This window comes from Gallinula chloropus, assembly GCF_964237585.1.
Source record: "Gallinula chloropus genome assembly, chromosome: 20".
Taxonomy (NCBI): domain Eukaryota; kingdom Metazoa; phylum Chordata; class Aves; order Gruiformes; family Rallidae; genus Gallinula; species Gallinula chloropus.
In genome coordinates this window covers 267,343-279,378 of record NC_140105.1, presented here as the reverse complement: position 1 = coordinate 279,378, position 12,036 = coordinate 267,343, and the positions used below count along the sequence as shown (strand labels likewise).

The 12,036-nt window shown below is 58.5% G+C and overlaps 2 protein-coding genes across 2 annotated transcripts in view; one reads left to right on the top strand and one right to left on the bottom strand.

Annotated features, from left to right (window-relative positions):
- The window catches only part of NTN1 (netrin 1), a gene marked incomplete at both ends in the record, with an annotated part of 76,276 nt that extends 70,687 nt beyond the window's left edge, over positions 1-5,589 (top strand). Inside the window, one exon of the mRNA XM_084273645.1 lies at positions 5,261-5,589. Coding sequence (XP_084129771.1) covers positions 5,261-5,589 — 329 coding nt within the window. The remainder of the gene's footprint in view (positions 1-5,260) is intronic.
- Positions 5,590-9,970: 4,381 nt separating this feature from the next.
- The window catches only part of STX8 (syntaxin 8), a gene marked incomplete at its 5' end in the record, with an annotated part of 78,763 nt that continues 76,697 nt past the window's right edge, over positions 9,971-12,036 (bottom strand). Inside the window, one exon of the mRNA XM_084273702.1 lies at positions 9,971-11,134. Coding sequence (XP_084129828.1) covers positions 11,067-11,134 — 68 coding nt within the window. The 3' untranslated portion in view covers positions 9,971-11,066. The remainder of the gene's footprint in view (positions 11,135-12,036) is intronic.

The following is a 12,036-nucleotide window of genomic DNA, read 5'->3' as shown; positions in this document are numbered from 1 at the left end:
TGGGCAGCCCAGCTCTGCTTCGTGGCTGTGCCCGTGCAGGGGTGTGTGCAGTTTGGGGTACGGTGTTTGGGGGGCTTGGGGGGTAAGCCCCTGGTAGTGACACTTGGAGCAGGAGTGCACTGTGTGACCTGGAAAACAGGAGTTTCCCTGCAGATGCTGACACTCCCCAAATCAGCATCCACAGTGTCCCGGTTCTGTGGTGTCGTTTGGGATGCAGTGACACCCCGTCCTGTCCCTGTGCTGCTATGCACAGCGGCTTTTAAACGTGTGCTTCTCCGTGGGCACAAGCAGCGGGTGGTTCCTGTCATCCACCCACCCTGTAATTCCCAGGCCAGTTCAGGGGGTGGCGCAGCCCTGGGACAAGCTGTGGGATTCCATCCTTGCTGGCATCCCAGGTGCTGAGCATCCTCCCACAGCTCCAGCTCGGTGCAGCGGCGGGGAGCAGACACATCCCGACCTCCTGCCCGATCCCTTTGCTCCTGGGATTCTTTTAAGGTGGGTCCGTTATCAAAGCCGTCACCAGTGGGTCTGTGCAGGAGGTGTCCGGGGTGACCCTGGGAGCTCAGCAGCCCCTCTCCCCTCAGCCACGGCTGCTGGCAAGGAGCCGCGCCGGCACAGGCAGGTGGGGAGGGATGGCTGGGATCGCTCTCCTGCACCGGCACCGGTTGTGCCAAAGCTGCTGGGATAAGCCAGGAATGGGACTGACCTGGGAAGATCAGGCAGAGACCCCCAGAGCAGGGAATGGGGGTGCTGGGAGGGGCTTTCCTGTTCTACCACGCAGCATCCCTTCGGCAAGAGCACAAGTGAGCCAAAGCTGTTTGCCGGGGCTGGTTCAGGGCAGGCGGGCACAGGGAAGGAACTGGGGTGCTCTCACCCAGCGCCTCCCTGGCCCTTGTGGGGTCCCCGAGAAGCCCCATGGCCTCAGCCCAGCCCTGTGGCAGCAGCAAATCTGCTTTTTCCAGGGCAAACCGGGCTGAGGAGGCGCCGGGGCAGCGATGCCCCAGCACAGCTGAGGCTGGCGGCGGGGGAAGAAAGGGTTGAAAAGGTGCGGGAGGGATAATGAAGACTTTGGGACTGACACCCCAGCAGGAAGCCAATTAGGAGACTCTTTTCCTCACCGATACAGGCAGCGCAGGGCTGAATGTCCTAAAAGGTCCTAATTAGCTTGAGCAAAGGTCCTTCTCCCGCGGGCTCAATCGGGAAGCTATCATCCCCCCCGCCTCTCAATGGAGCTTTTTAGCTCCCCGCTTCATTCAGCAATTCAAAGGGGATATTTTCCCTTATTTATTTGTGTTATCTGTTTGTTTGTGCTGGGTTTTCTTTTTTAAATTGGGCTCTTTCCCGCGAGATGGGGTTTGGTGCAAATATTTGGAGTGAAGCAGGGGGCGGGGAGGGGGGGTGGGAGGTTTTGGGAGGAGGGGGCAGGCAAGAACAGAAGCGGGAAAGCTTTTTTTTTTTGTTTATTCTGACTGTCGGGTGAGGCACAGGAGTTACTCAGCTCCCAGAAAACCAGGGGTAGAGGACGGGGTTCGCTGGGTTTGGGACAGTTAAAATTAGCCCGGGGAGCAGGGGGGGGGGTCGTGGGGGGGGCTGGGAGGGCAGAAGGGGGATCCCTGCTGAGCGCCGCTGGCGCTGAGCTTCCCCTATGGCCCAAAAGAAAAGGGGATTGCTTTATGAGAGCAGCTGATGTTGGTCCCAGGGATGCAGGAGCATCCCTCTCCCTCTCGGGTGCTGCCGGTTCAGCCGGATCTTCGAGGCTTTTCCCTCCGTCTGCGTCGCTCACGCGGGGCAGCACCTCGGAATTTGTTCACACCCCTTTTCCCGCGACCCTGAGCTCCCTGCACGGCAGCGGGGCCCAATCCTGTGTAGGTAATACCAGAGCATTGCTGGGTACCAGCACTGTGGTCCCAGCGCTGCTCCGCGCCCTCCTCGCCTCCCCGGTGCAGTGTCAGGGAGAGGATGGGGGTGAGGAGCAGTATGGTCCTGTGAAAGGTGAGATCATCTGCTCCTTTGCCCTTTCTGGGAAAAAAACCCTTCTAAAAAAAAAAATCCTTCCTCTGGTGGAGACTCCTCTTAGTCAGCCCTTTGTCCAGAGGAGCCTGGCGGGGCGGGTGGAAAAAGCAACATGTGTTTGGAAAGGCAGCTCGAGAAGAGAGAGGGGGAGAAAAATCCCTGAATCCACAGAAAAAAAACAAGAGGGGGGAAAGCACCATCCCCGACTCCCAGCACCTTCCACCGCCCTGGAAGGTGGAGAAATCCTGTTCCTGGAGCGGGGAAGTGCTGAGCAATCACCCCCCCCTCCCTGTAACTGCATCCTGAGGGAGCCAGCGGGGCAGCGGAGTGTCCCCGGCACCACGGGGTGGGACCGTGCCGGGCAGGGCACTCCCAGGGATTAGGGGTCATAAATCTCCAATATTAAACCGGTAGGAAATTGGCAAATGGAGGCAGGGGAAGCCACGGCCAAGTAAATTAAAAGAAGTGGGGCAGAGGGGAGAGAAAAATCCCATTTTAACCCTTTGCTCCAGCAAGGAGTCAGCCCTTTCCAGCCCCACACCTGAATGGTGCCAGGGTCACCCTTTGCTGCTGGTTGGAGGGAAATCCACGTGGGCTCTGTGCCACTTGTGCAGCAAGGAGAGACCCTGTATCCACAGCCACTGTCCTGAGCACCCCTTTCCATCCATCCATCCATCCATCCATCCATCCATCCATCCATCCATCCCCCTTTTCCATCCAGCCACCACCCCTTTCCATCTCTGTCACCCCTTCCCACCTGTCCCCATTACAGCCTCCCCGTCTCCCCCCACAAGCGGCTCCGCTCCTGCTGCCGCCCCTGTGGTCCCTGGGATCCCCCCCAGACCCAGCACAGGGATGCTCCGAGCACGGGACGCTCTGCCGAGCTCCTGCAGCCAGGACAGTGCACAAGATGCTCCCCATAGCCCAGGCCTGGGGTGGCTTCAGCAGGGCAAACCTTGGGATCGGGACATCTATCACAAACCTCCAAAGTACATGACAAACAAACTTCTCTTCACCCCCCCCCACCCCCCCACCCCCGGCTTTTCACAGCAGCCTCATGGTTTGGGGCCCTGACTCACGGGCTCTGCATGCAGCTGCTTTTGTTGTTGTTTACGTGGGTCCCTCAAATATGTTCTGTGGGTTTGGGTTTGGGTTTTGGTTTTATCAGCATCCAACCACCACCCCACCTCCCTCCCCCAACCCCTGTGCTTTCATCTGCAGCATCAAGCCCTCAGGTCTGTCTCATGGCTGGAGGCTCCCAGCCAAGCCTGGAGGTGCTGGGCAGCACCATGGCCCCAGCACCCTGTGCTGAGGGATGCAGGAGAGGACCAGGGACCCGCCCCCCCCCCCCCCCCCCCCCCCTCCATTCTGCACCCCAGGGACCACTCAGCTGCCTTTTCCTTAGAAAAAAGCATAACACAGGGAGATGCTTGAATGCATCTCCCAGGGTTGGTGTGAGGAGTGAGGCACCATCCAGGTGGCATGCAGGGTTCAGCATCAGGTGGGATGCAGTTAACGGGGCAGGACGCTGCGCTCACCAGGACCATGCTCCTGCCTCTCGAGCCCCCGTCCCCCAGCTGAGGCACTTCCCAAAACTCCTCCTATCAGCTCCCTGCATCCCTATGCATTTCACGGCCCTTGGGAGCTGCTGGACATCCCTTGCCAAGGTGCTCAGGGAAGTCACTGCTGCCCTCCGGCTCTGAAAACAGGCTCAGGGGAAACCTGATGTGAGGTTCTGGGCAGCAAACTCGCTGTCAGGGGAGTGCCAGCCAAGCCTCCTCCGGAGCTTTCACTCCTTCCACTTCATTAATAAAGGGGGGAAAAAAGGAGAGCCGAGGGCCCTGACATCAACCCAGCCCAGACCGTGTGTCTCAGAGCGGAGTTTCCTGCAGCCACCTCTCCCAGCTCCGGCTGGTTCATTTGCTCCATCCTGTCAGCAGGACCCGGCGGGTCAGAGGGTTGTGCTTTTCTGGGGAGATTTGTTTCCAAGGAACTAAAACCTGGCGGATCCTTACAGTTTGTTACCTTCACACCCGGCTGGGAAATACAGGCTCACAGCTCAGCCTGGGCCTTTCAGGGTTGGTTATTTTTCTTTTCTTTTTTTCTTCTTCTTAATGAAAGCCCCATGATGCTCCGAAAAACCCACCCAGCCCAACACCCCTCACCCCTCCCCATACCCTGCAGTGTGCTAAACAGTCCTGGCTGCGGTGCAGAGCCCTGCTTCCTTCTGTCGCTTCAGTCAGTTGTAATTTTAAGAGAGGGTGATGCTCCTCCACTGCTCATCCAGGGAGGGGGAGATTGGATCATTACAAGGCAAACAGGAGAGTTTTGCTGGGGTTTTTTTGAGTTTTGGGGGCAGGTTTTTTGAGGTTTCCCTCTGTTAATTTATACAAGCAAGACTGGACCTGCTGGCGACCATCCAGATGGCTGCGATGGGTAGGTGGAGGGGCAGGGAGTTGTAGCTCACAGGGCATGGAGGGAAAGGTGGGGAAAATCCAGGAAAAGCTGGAAAATTTGGTCCAAAAGCACTTTGTGGCTTGAACTGCACCAGCCTGCATGGAGCTGCTGGCCCTTGCCTGCTGTCCTGGCCAGGGCTGGCATCTTGCGCTGGCAAGGACTGGCAGCTTGCTACTTCAAGGGTGAGGGCAGGGCCCAGTGGACCCGAACCCACTTGGTTTTGAAAGGGGTTTTTTGATGGCTTTAAGGTTCTGGGGCAGTTGTTGCTGCGGCAGCAGCCCTGGGCACCTCATCTATAGTTGCTCTGCAGGCAGATCCTGGGAGATCGTGGTCATTCCTAGGACATGGGAGAACGAGGGATCCTGCTCCCCATCGCTGCTCTGGGAAGCCCTGTGCCGTCCCCAGGGCTCCCAGCACAAGGAATGCCATGGCTCCTGGCATCCAGCTGTTCCCAGTTCCCCTACCCCTCTCCTCCTGGGGGTCCCGCAGCCCCCCCATGATCCCTGGTAACTGCTGGAGACCCAGAGGGCCGTGCTTATGGCAGCAGAGCTGGAGGACATCTCCCAAGGCGGTGCCACCGGCTCTTCCCTTTGGCAGGTGGCCTGGGGACAGGGGTGGGTTTCGAGCACCCAGCATCCCGAGTGGCTGTCCCCACGCATGTGCTCAGGAGACAGAATCCCTTTTCCTCACACACACCATTAGTTAAGATGGAAATTAATTCCCCTCTCGCCAGCTCAAATCCTGACACCTTTCCCTCTCTTCCCTCCTGGTGTTGGCTGTTTCTTTCCAGCTGTGCAGATCCACATCCTGAAAGCGGAAAAAAATGCCGACTGGTGGAAGTTCACAGTCAACATCATCTCCGTCTACAAACAGGGCAGCAACCGGATACGGCGCGGAGACCAAACCCTGTGGATCCACTTCAAGGACATAGCCTGCAAGTGCCCCAAAATCAAACCCATGAAGAAGTATTTGCTGCTGGGCAACAACGAGGACTCTCCCGACCAGAGCGGCATCATTGCGGACAAAACCAGCCTGGTGATCCAGTGGCGGGATACGTGGGCTCGGCGGCTCAGGAAGTTCCAGCAGCGGGAGAAGAAGGGGAAGTGTAAGAAAGCCTAAAGGAGGAGAAGGCCACGGCGCGCGGGAGAGACTGACTGTGCATGCTTTGTGTAGAGCTGGGGCGGGCAGGGACCAGCGATGGGGACGATGGGAGGATGGTCGCGCCGTTGGGGCAGGCTGGGGTGGGGGGTGGGAGGGAGGGACGGCAGCTGTGGCTGTCAGGTTTGCACCTTGTATTCTGGGGAAAACAAAGCAAAACGCAATGGCGACAGAAATCCCAGTGGTGGGTGGGGAAGGAGGGGAGTGGGGGCACGAGTGTGCGGCACCCGGTGTCCCCCGGCTTCCTCCTGCCCTGTCGGCTGGCGAAACCAGAGACACCGAACTGCCTCCAGCTGCTCACATCCGCTGCTGCCAAAGCACGGCACGGGAACATCCAACCTGTAAGAAACTAATCAACAGTTACCATAGAGAAACTAAACAGAGACTTACCCACAGATCCGAGGATCGACTAACGGGTTCTTTGAAAGCTCCGGTACCTGACAGCTGTAGGGATCACCCGCTGTACGGGACCGAGGGGCAGTCGAGGGCCATGCATTTGAGGCGTGATTCCCTGCTCCAGCCCCTGTGCTCTGAGAAGCACTGCCCCCACCTCCCCCCACTGAAGGAGCACCACAGGATACCCTGGGCCCCTCCCAGCCACCAATTCACAGCTGAGGAGTTAATAACCAGGGTCCCCAAACATCCGGACTTTGCAAAGGAAATAAGTTGCTCTCCCTTTCCCAGGGGTGCCCTGGAAGATTTCGCCCATTGCACCCCCATGTCCTCACTACGGCCACCCCAGGACCCCTCTGCTGCCACCAGCAGACTGACACACCCTCAGAGGACAGAAAATCTGTGCTGATGACACCAAGGGCCTGGCTGGCTTCTGGGTTCCCTCCAAACTCAGCTAGCTCTGCCCTTGCTCCCTCCGGAGCTGCAGCTCCCCGGCATCCCAGCATAAGGGGGCTAGCCCCTCAGGGAGTTGGAGGAGGTGGGCCAGTGAGTACCAAGGGACGGTCCCCTTGGGCCAGTGCAGAGCTCAGTGGCTTGGGCAAGTCACAGCCAATGTGGGGCTGAGACCTGCCCCAAGGGAAGGGGTCTCAGCCAGGGATGGGATGAGCAAGGTGCGACCTGCCTGGAGCCCCCCAAATTGCTCTCCTCCATCTGCTGGGGTTGCAAGCCTAGATTTCCCATCACTAAGGCACTAAGCAAGGAAGGGGCTGCCTCACACCCCACACCCCAGCCTGAGGGGCACCCACAGAATCACCCAGCGCCTGTGTCCTTGTGCCAAGCTGTTCCTGGGCCACATGAGGAATGGGGATACCTGGGTTCAGTAGTGGGGGCAGGACGGGGGGGGGGGGGGGGGGGGGGGGGTTGGGCAGGACGTGTACCTGGAGGAGACACAAACATCAGTCACTACAAAAAGCAAAAACCTCCCTGATATTTTTCCTTTTAGGAAAGTTGGAAACATCTATTTTACGACATTTTCCAGTGGTTTTTGCCTTGTTTTATAGCACTTGACAATATTTATCTAATGACATAGAGCACCATAAAGTGAGGCAGCCAGGGGAACAGGAGTAAAGGGCTCCCAGGGAAGCGGGGGGCGGGGGGTGGGGGTGGGGGGCACGTCGGGGCGGGGGGTGGTGAGCTCTGCTGAGCCTCTCGCAACTGCAGTGCTCTGCCTCCAAAACTCATTTGGCCATTAGGAGAGAAATCCCACCCCAGACATCAACCAACCCCCCGCCCCTGCCAAGTCCCCTTACCCAGAGCAGACCGTCTCCCCCACTTCAGGGCTCGAGCAGAGCCCACAGGTTTCCAGCCAAGGGATCCCTCCCGAACCACCACATTCCGAAGGGTGAAACCTGCCCTCAGGGTCTCAGCAGAGGCTTAAGGTCCTGGAATGGGCTGTGGGAGCTGAGATCAGCCTGTGCTGGCAGGAGCCCCGGTCCTCAGTTAGCTGGGATGCCCCTGATCCACAGGAGACCTTCCGGTCTGAAAGCATCTGCACCCAATGCGGGCCCAGCTCCTGTTGGAGAGCAGGGGGCAAGGCCAGGGCACACGGGGACCTGGGCACTGCCCGTGGGGCACATCCAGCCTCCCAACACTCGCTCCCATTTTCCGACCTCCGTCCTCCCCAGTGCAGCCTTGAGACCCCCCAAACCCACCCAGGGAGAAGCCCCAGCTCCTTCCCCAGTCCCATGGTGAGAGAAGGTGCAGAAGAACCACCACCCACCTCACACCACGGCTGGGCCCCTCCAGGCACTGGCACAGCCCCAGGAATCAGCAGGAACCCATTTGCACAGGATGGGAAACATGTCAGAGCGACCCACTGACACAGTGTCCCCTGGCCCTGCCCCAACAGGATCCCATCCTGCAATCCCAGACTAGAGAAGCCCCCGATCCCCTCCAGAGCCCCCCAGTGCTCCTCGCATGCTCCCAGTAACTGTGACCCGCAGGAGCTGTGGGTGTAACTGGTATGGAGACCTCCTCCCCTGGGACAGGCAGAGCAGCTCTTTTTGGGGATGCAACTCCTCCCTGCAGTCACCCCCACTTCAGGACATCTCCGAGGAGGGGAACACCTCTGCCCCGTCATCTGAATTGGGACAAGATGTCACCCAAACCATCACCCTGCATGGCTGGGGAAGGGGGCAGGTCTGTCAGGGTACCCACCCCATCACAGTCAGAGAGGAACCCAAGCACCCCTACCACCACCCTGGGGGCAGGACCGAGGTGCAGGGGGGCGGGGGGGTGGCTGGGGAAAGGGGCTGTGGGCTCTGGGGAGCAGCTGAAATGCCAAAACAATCATCACTCGACAGCAGCGCCCGACAAAAGTCGTTTCGTCTCGTTTCTGTTGTCCTGTCGTGTCCGTGCCTCCCCTCCGCCCCCCCGCACACCCGCCTCCTCTCTCCCCACAAAACCTGTGTTCGTTTCGGGGTTGTTTGTTGGGTTTTTTATTATTTCTGTTAATATCTTGAACTGTAAATGTTGTTTAGTTGCGACCATCGTGCACTGCCTTGGGCGATGCTCCTTTACGATGCATACTAATATATTATGGTTATTATATATGAATATATTTAATGACACGTGAAAAAGTTGTGGATTTTCTTATTGTTTTTTCCAAGTTGTTTCTTTTTTTTCTGGTTATTTTTTACTTCCTCTCTGTCTGTCTGGTAGCTCGGCTGTAACTGACCCCAGAGGCGCCTGTAACTGTCCAGCACCACTCGGTAGAACTAAAGCCAGGAACCAGTTGAATAAACTCTTAAACTGTACCCATCTCTGGGGGTCTCTGCTTCCTCCCCCCTACAGCCCGAGGGATGGGGATGCGGGTGGGGGTGACACTGTCCCTCAGCAGCGTCCGAGGAGATGTTTGGGTGTTTCTGACCGCCGGTCCCAGCCGCGTGTCCACCAGCACCCTCAGGGACAGCGGGGTCACCACACGCCTGGCGGATGGGATGGGGGGGGCCCCACAGCACCTCTGGGCTCTGGGGCTGCTGGGAGGAGCAGGGGACCCATTTTCCAATGCTTCCCAGCGCCGTCCCTCCCCCCCCCCCCCGCCTTTGCTTCCAGCAAGAAAAATATAGGCAAAAGGTCCAACAAACTGAAGGGGGTCAGCCCACGCCACCCCCACCCCGCGCCCCTCCTGTGATTTATGGACGCGAGCAGCTCAGGGGTCAGGAATCCAGATCTTTATTGCAGAGACAAACGGGTCACAAGTGCCACCACCTCTGCGCTGGGGCTGTCGCCAGAGGCTCCACAGAGGAGCAAATGGGTTTCCCAGAGTGTTCCTGCTCCTGTCCAAAGACACAGCGGCTCTGGAAAGGGCGGGAGAGCCTGTTCCCACTGCGGGCCGGACCCGCAGTGTTTGCCCACAGCCTGGTCCCGCCAGGCAGTGTGGGGGAGCAGCCACGCTGTGCCAAGCTCAGACCCAGCTCCCAAGAACAGAGTGTGGGAATGTGCCTGGCAGCCTCTTCAGATCTCCTTCATCCTCCCGCAGGAGCTGGCGACGTCCCATCAGGGGCAGGGGGACACGTCAGTGCATCTCACATGTACCAGACCTTCCCCTGGCACTTTTATCTCTAATGAAACAACCTGGAGCAGCCAAACTCCTGAGCACGTCCTCGGGGAGAGGAATAGAAGGGATGGATGTGAGGGAAGACAAGCCGGGACATCTCTCCGTGCAGCCCAGGGAGACAGGACAGGCCTCCTGGTAAAGCCACTGCAGGGAGGTGACTCCAGCAGCCCCAGGGAGCCCGTTCACCAGGAAACACGTGCCATGATTTGAGTCTGTCAGGAATCACTTCTTCCCTTCTCCAAATCAGCTCTCAGGAGCTGGAGCCGTGAGGCACATCGTTCATGTGTAACATGGCACAGCAGGAAACAGTGAGAGCCCAGGCAGAGAACCTGACTATAAACAGATCGGCTTTTATTCAGCATTTATTGCTTCTTCCATCAGCTCTGAAATCAAACCGGCAATTATCACAAAATAACCATTTTCTTGGCCAGAAACAAACATTCAGCACTTTCTCATCAGCTCTTCAAGCAGGAATCCTTCCTCAGGCTTAACAGCGTGGGAAAAGTTAGACAAGAAAGAAGCAGAGCTCAATGGCTGAGACTAGAGCCTGGACGGCAGCGCATCCTCTGCGGACAGCCCGCAGCACCCAGCAGAGCCCGGCAGAGCCTGGCAGCACCTGGCAGAGTCTGGCAGAGCCTGGCAGCACCCAGCAGAGCCTGGCAGCACCCGGCAGAGCCCGGCAGCACCTGGCAGAGTCTGGCAGAGCCTGGCAGAGCCTGGCAGAGTCTGGCAGAGCCTGGCAGCACCCGGCAGAGTCTGGCAGAGTCTGGCAGAGCCTGGCAGCACCTGGCAGAGCCCAACAGCACCTGGCAGAGCCCGGCAGAACCTGGCAGTGCCCACCCTCCTCACTTGTGGACAAGGCTTGGAAAGCTACTTACATCCACTGCTGTCACATGGAAATCGACACTGGTACCTCTTCCCCAAGGGCCCAGCCCGAGTCCCTGGCCAGCATTCCCGCACAGCTCAGGGGGGTCCTCCTGCGCCTCCTCGCAGGGCTCGGCGTGCTCCTGCTTCCCTCCTGCCAGCATCCAGACGCAGTCATTCCTTGGGACATCGATTCTTTGTGAAACGTGAAGCCTTTTCATCCCCAAGGGAGGTACTGGAAAGCAGCGGAGCATCCCCACTGCACTCCACACCTTCATCTCAGTGTGTGACAGCCCTGGGACAGCTGAGCACTCGGCAGGTGGGCAGCAGCCGGTGCCCAGTGTGGGTGGGAAGAGGCCGTCTCTCCCGTCCAGACCCCCGCACCGTGCTGTGCTCCTCAGCCGTGCGCCGGGCCAAGAACAGATGTCGGCTGGACACAGCGTCATTCTGATACTGTGGAGTTTATTGGGATCACAGGAGGATCTGCACAAAGCCGGTCTCTTCTCCGGAACAATCCGTGCTCGGCTGTGGGGCAGCAGCTCCGACAGGCCCCAGATCCGCGTTAATGCGTCGGCCAGACAGCGACCACAGCAATGGCGATCAGCAGCAACACGATCACCACCAGCATTCCTGGAAGAGATGGAACCACGGTCAGGTTGCTGCCTTCATCTTTTACAATTAAATTCTTTCTCTGAGACCTGCTCCTCCTCTCATCTGAGACAGTTTCCCCCACCCCCCACAAACCCCTCACTGGATCCCCGGGCAGAGACGTGGTCTCAAACCCCACTTTGGCAGAGGAATTCCTTCTCTTCCTGACCCTGCAAATCTGTTTTCTCTTCCACTGCCCACAGGGATTCTCCGACCTGCTATCTGCCTTGCAGAGATTAACTCGTGGTGAGGCCGGTGAGGCTTTTCTGGAATCCCCCTGTACCATCCCACCAGGACAAGGGATTACTCAGGAGGAAACCCAAATTGCACCAGGAAATTGTTTCCAACACAAACTCCCCCTGTGCTCAGAACTGGCTGCAGAGCAAGAGCTGGGATTTCCTGTACGGACCCGACGCAGGACAGGACCAGCCAGCACTGACAGCCCAGCAGTGCCCAGCCAACCCGCAGTGTGGGCTCCATCCTGCCCTGGAGCTGTGCAGCTGCAATGCAGGAGGTGACGACTAACAGGGTCTCATAGAGCTTCAGGGCTGCGGTTCGGCTCAGGCACAGGCACTGCTCTGAGCAAGGGCAGTGTCAGAAGGGCTGTCAGGGTCTGTTTGGTTTCAAAGCAGATTTCCTCTCTCTGGGGGACTATCCTCACTTCGCCCTTCCTCATGGGGATCACAGAATCACACCTTCACGGAATGGGTTGGGTGGGCAGGGCCCCCAGAGCCCCCCAGCCATAGGCAGGGACACCCACCCAGCCTAGGGTGCCCCAAGCCCGATCCATTCTGGCCTTGAACCCTGTCAGGGATCTGGGGCAGCCCCAGCTTCTCTGGGCACCCTGTGCCAGGGCCTCCTCCCTCCCCGGAAAGGATTTCTGC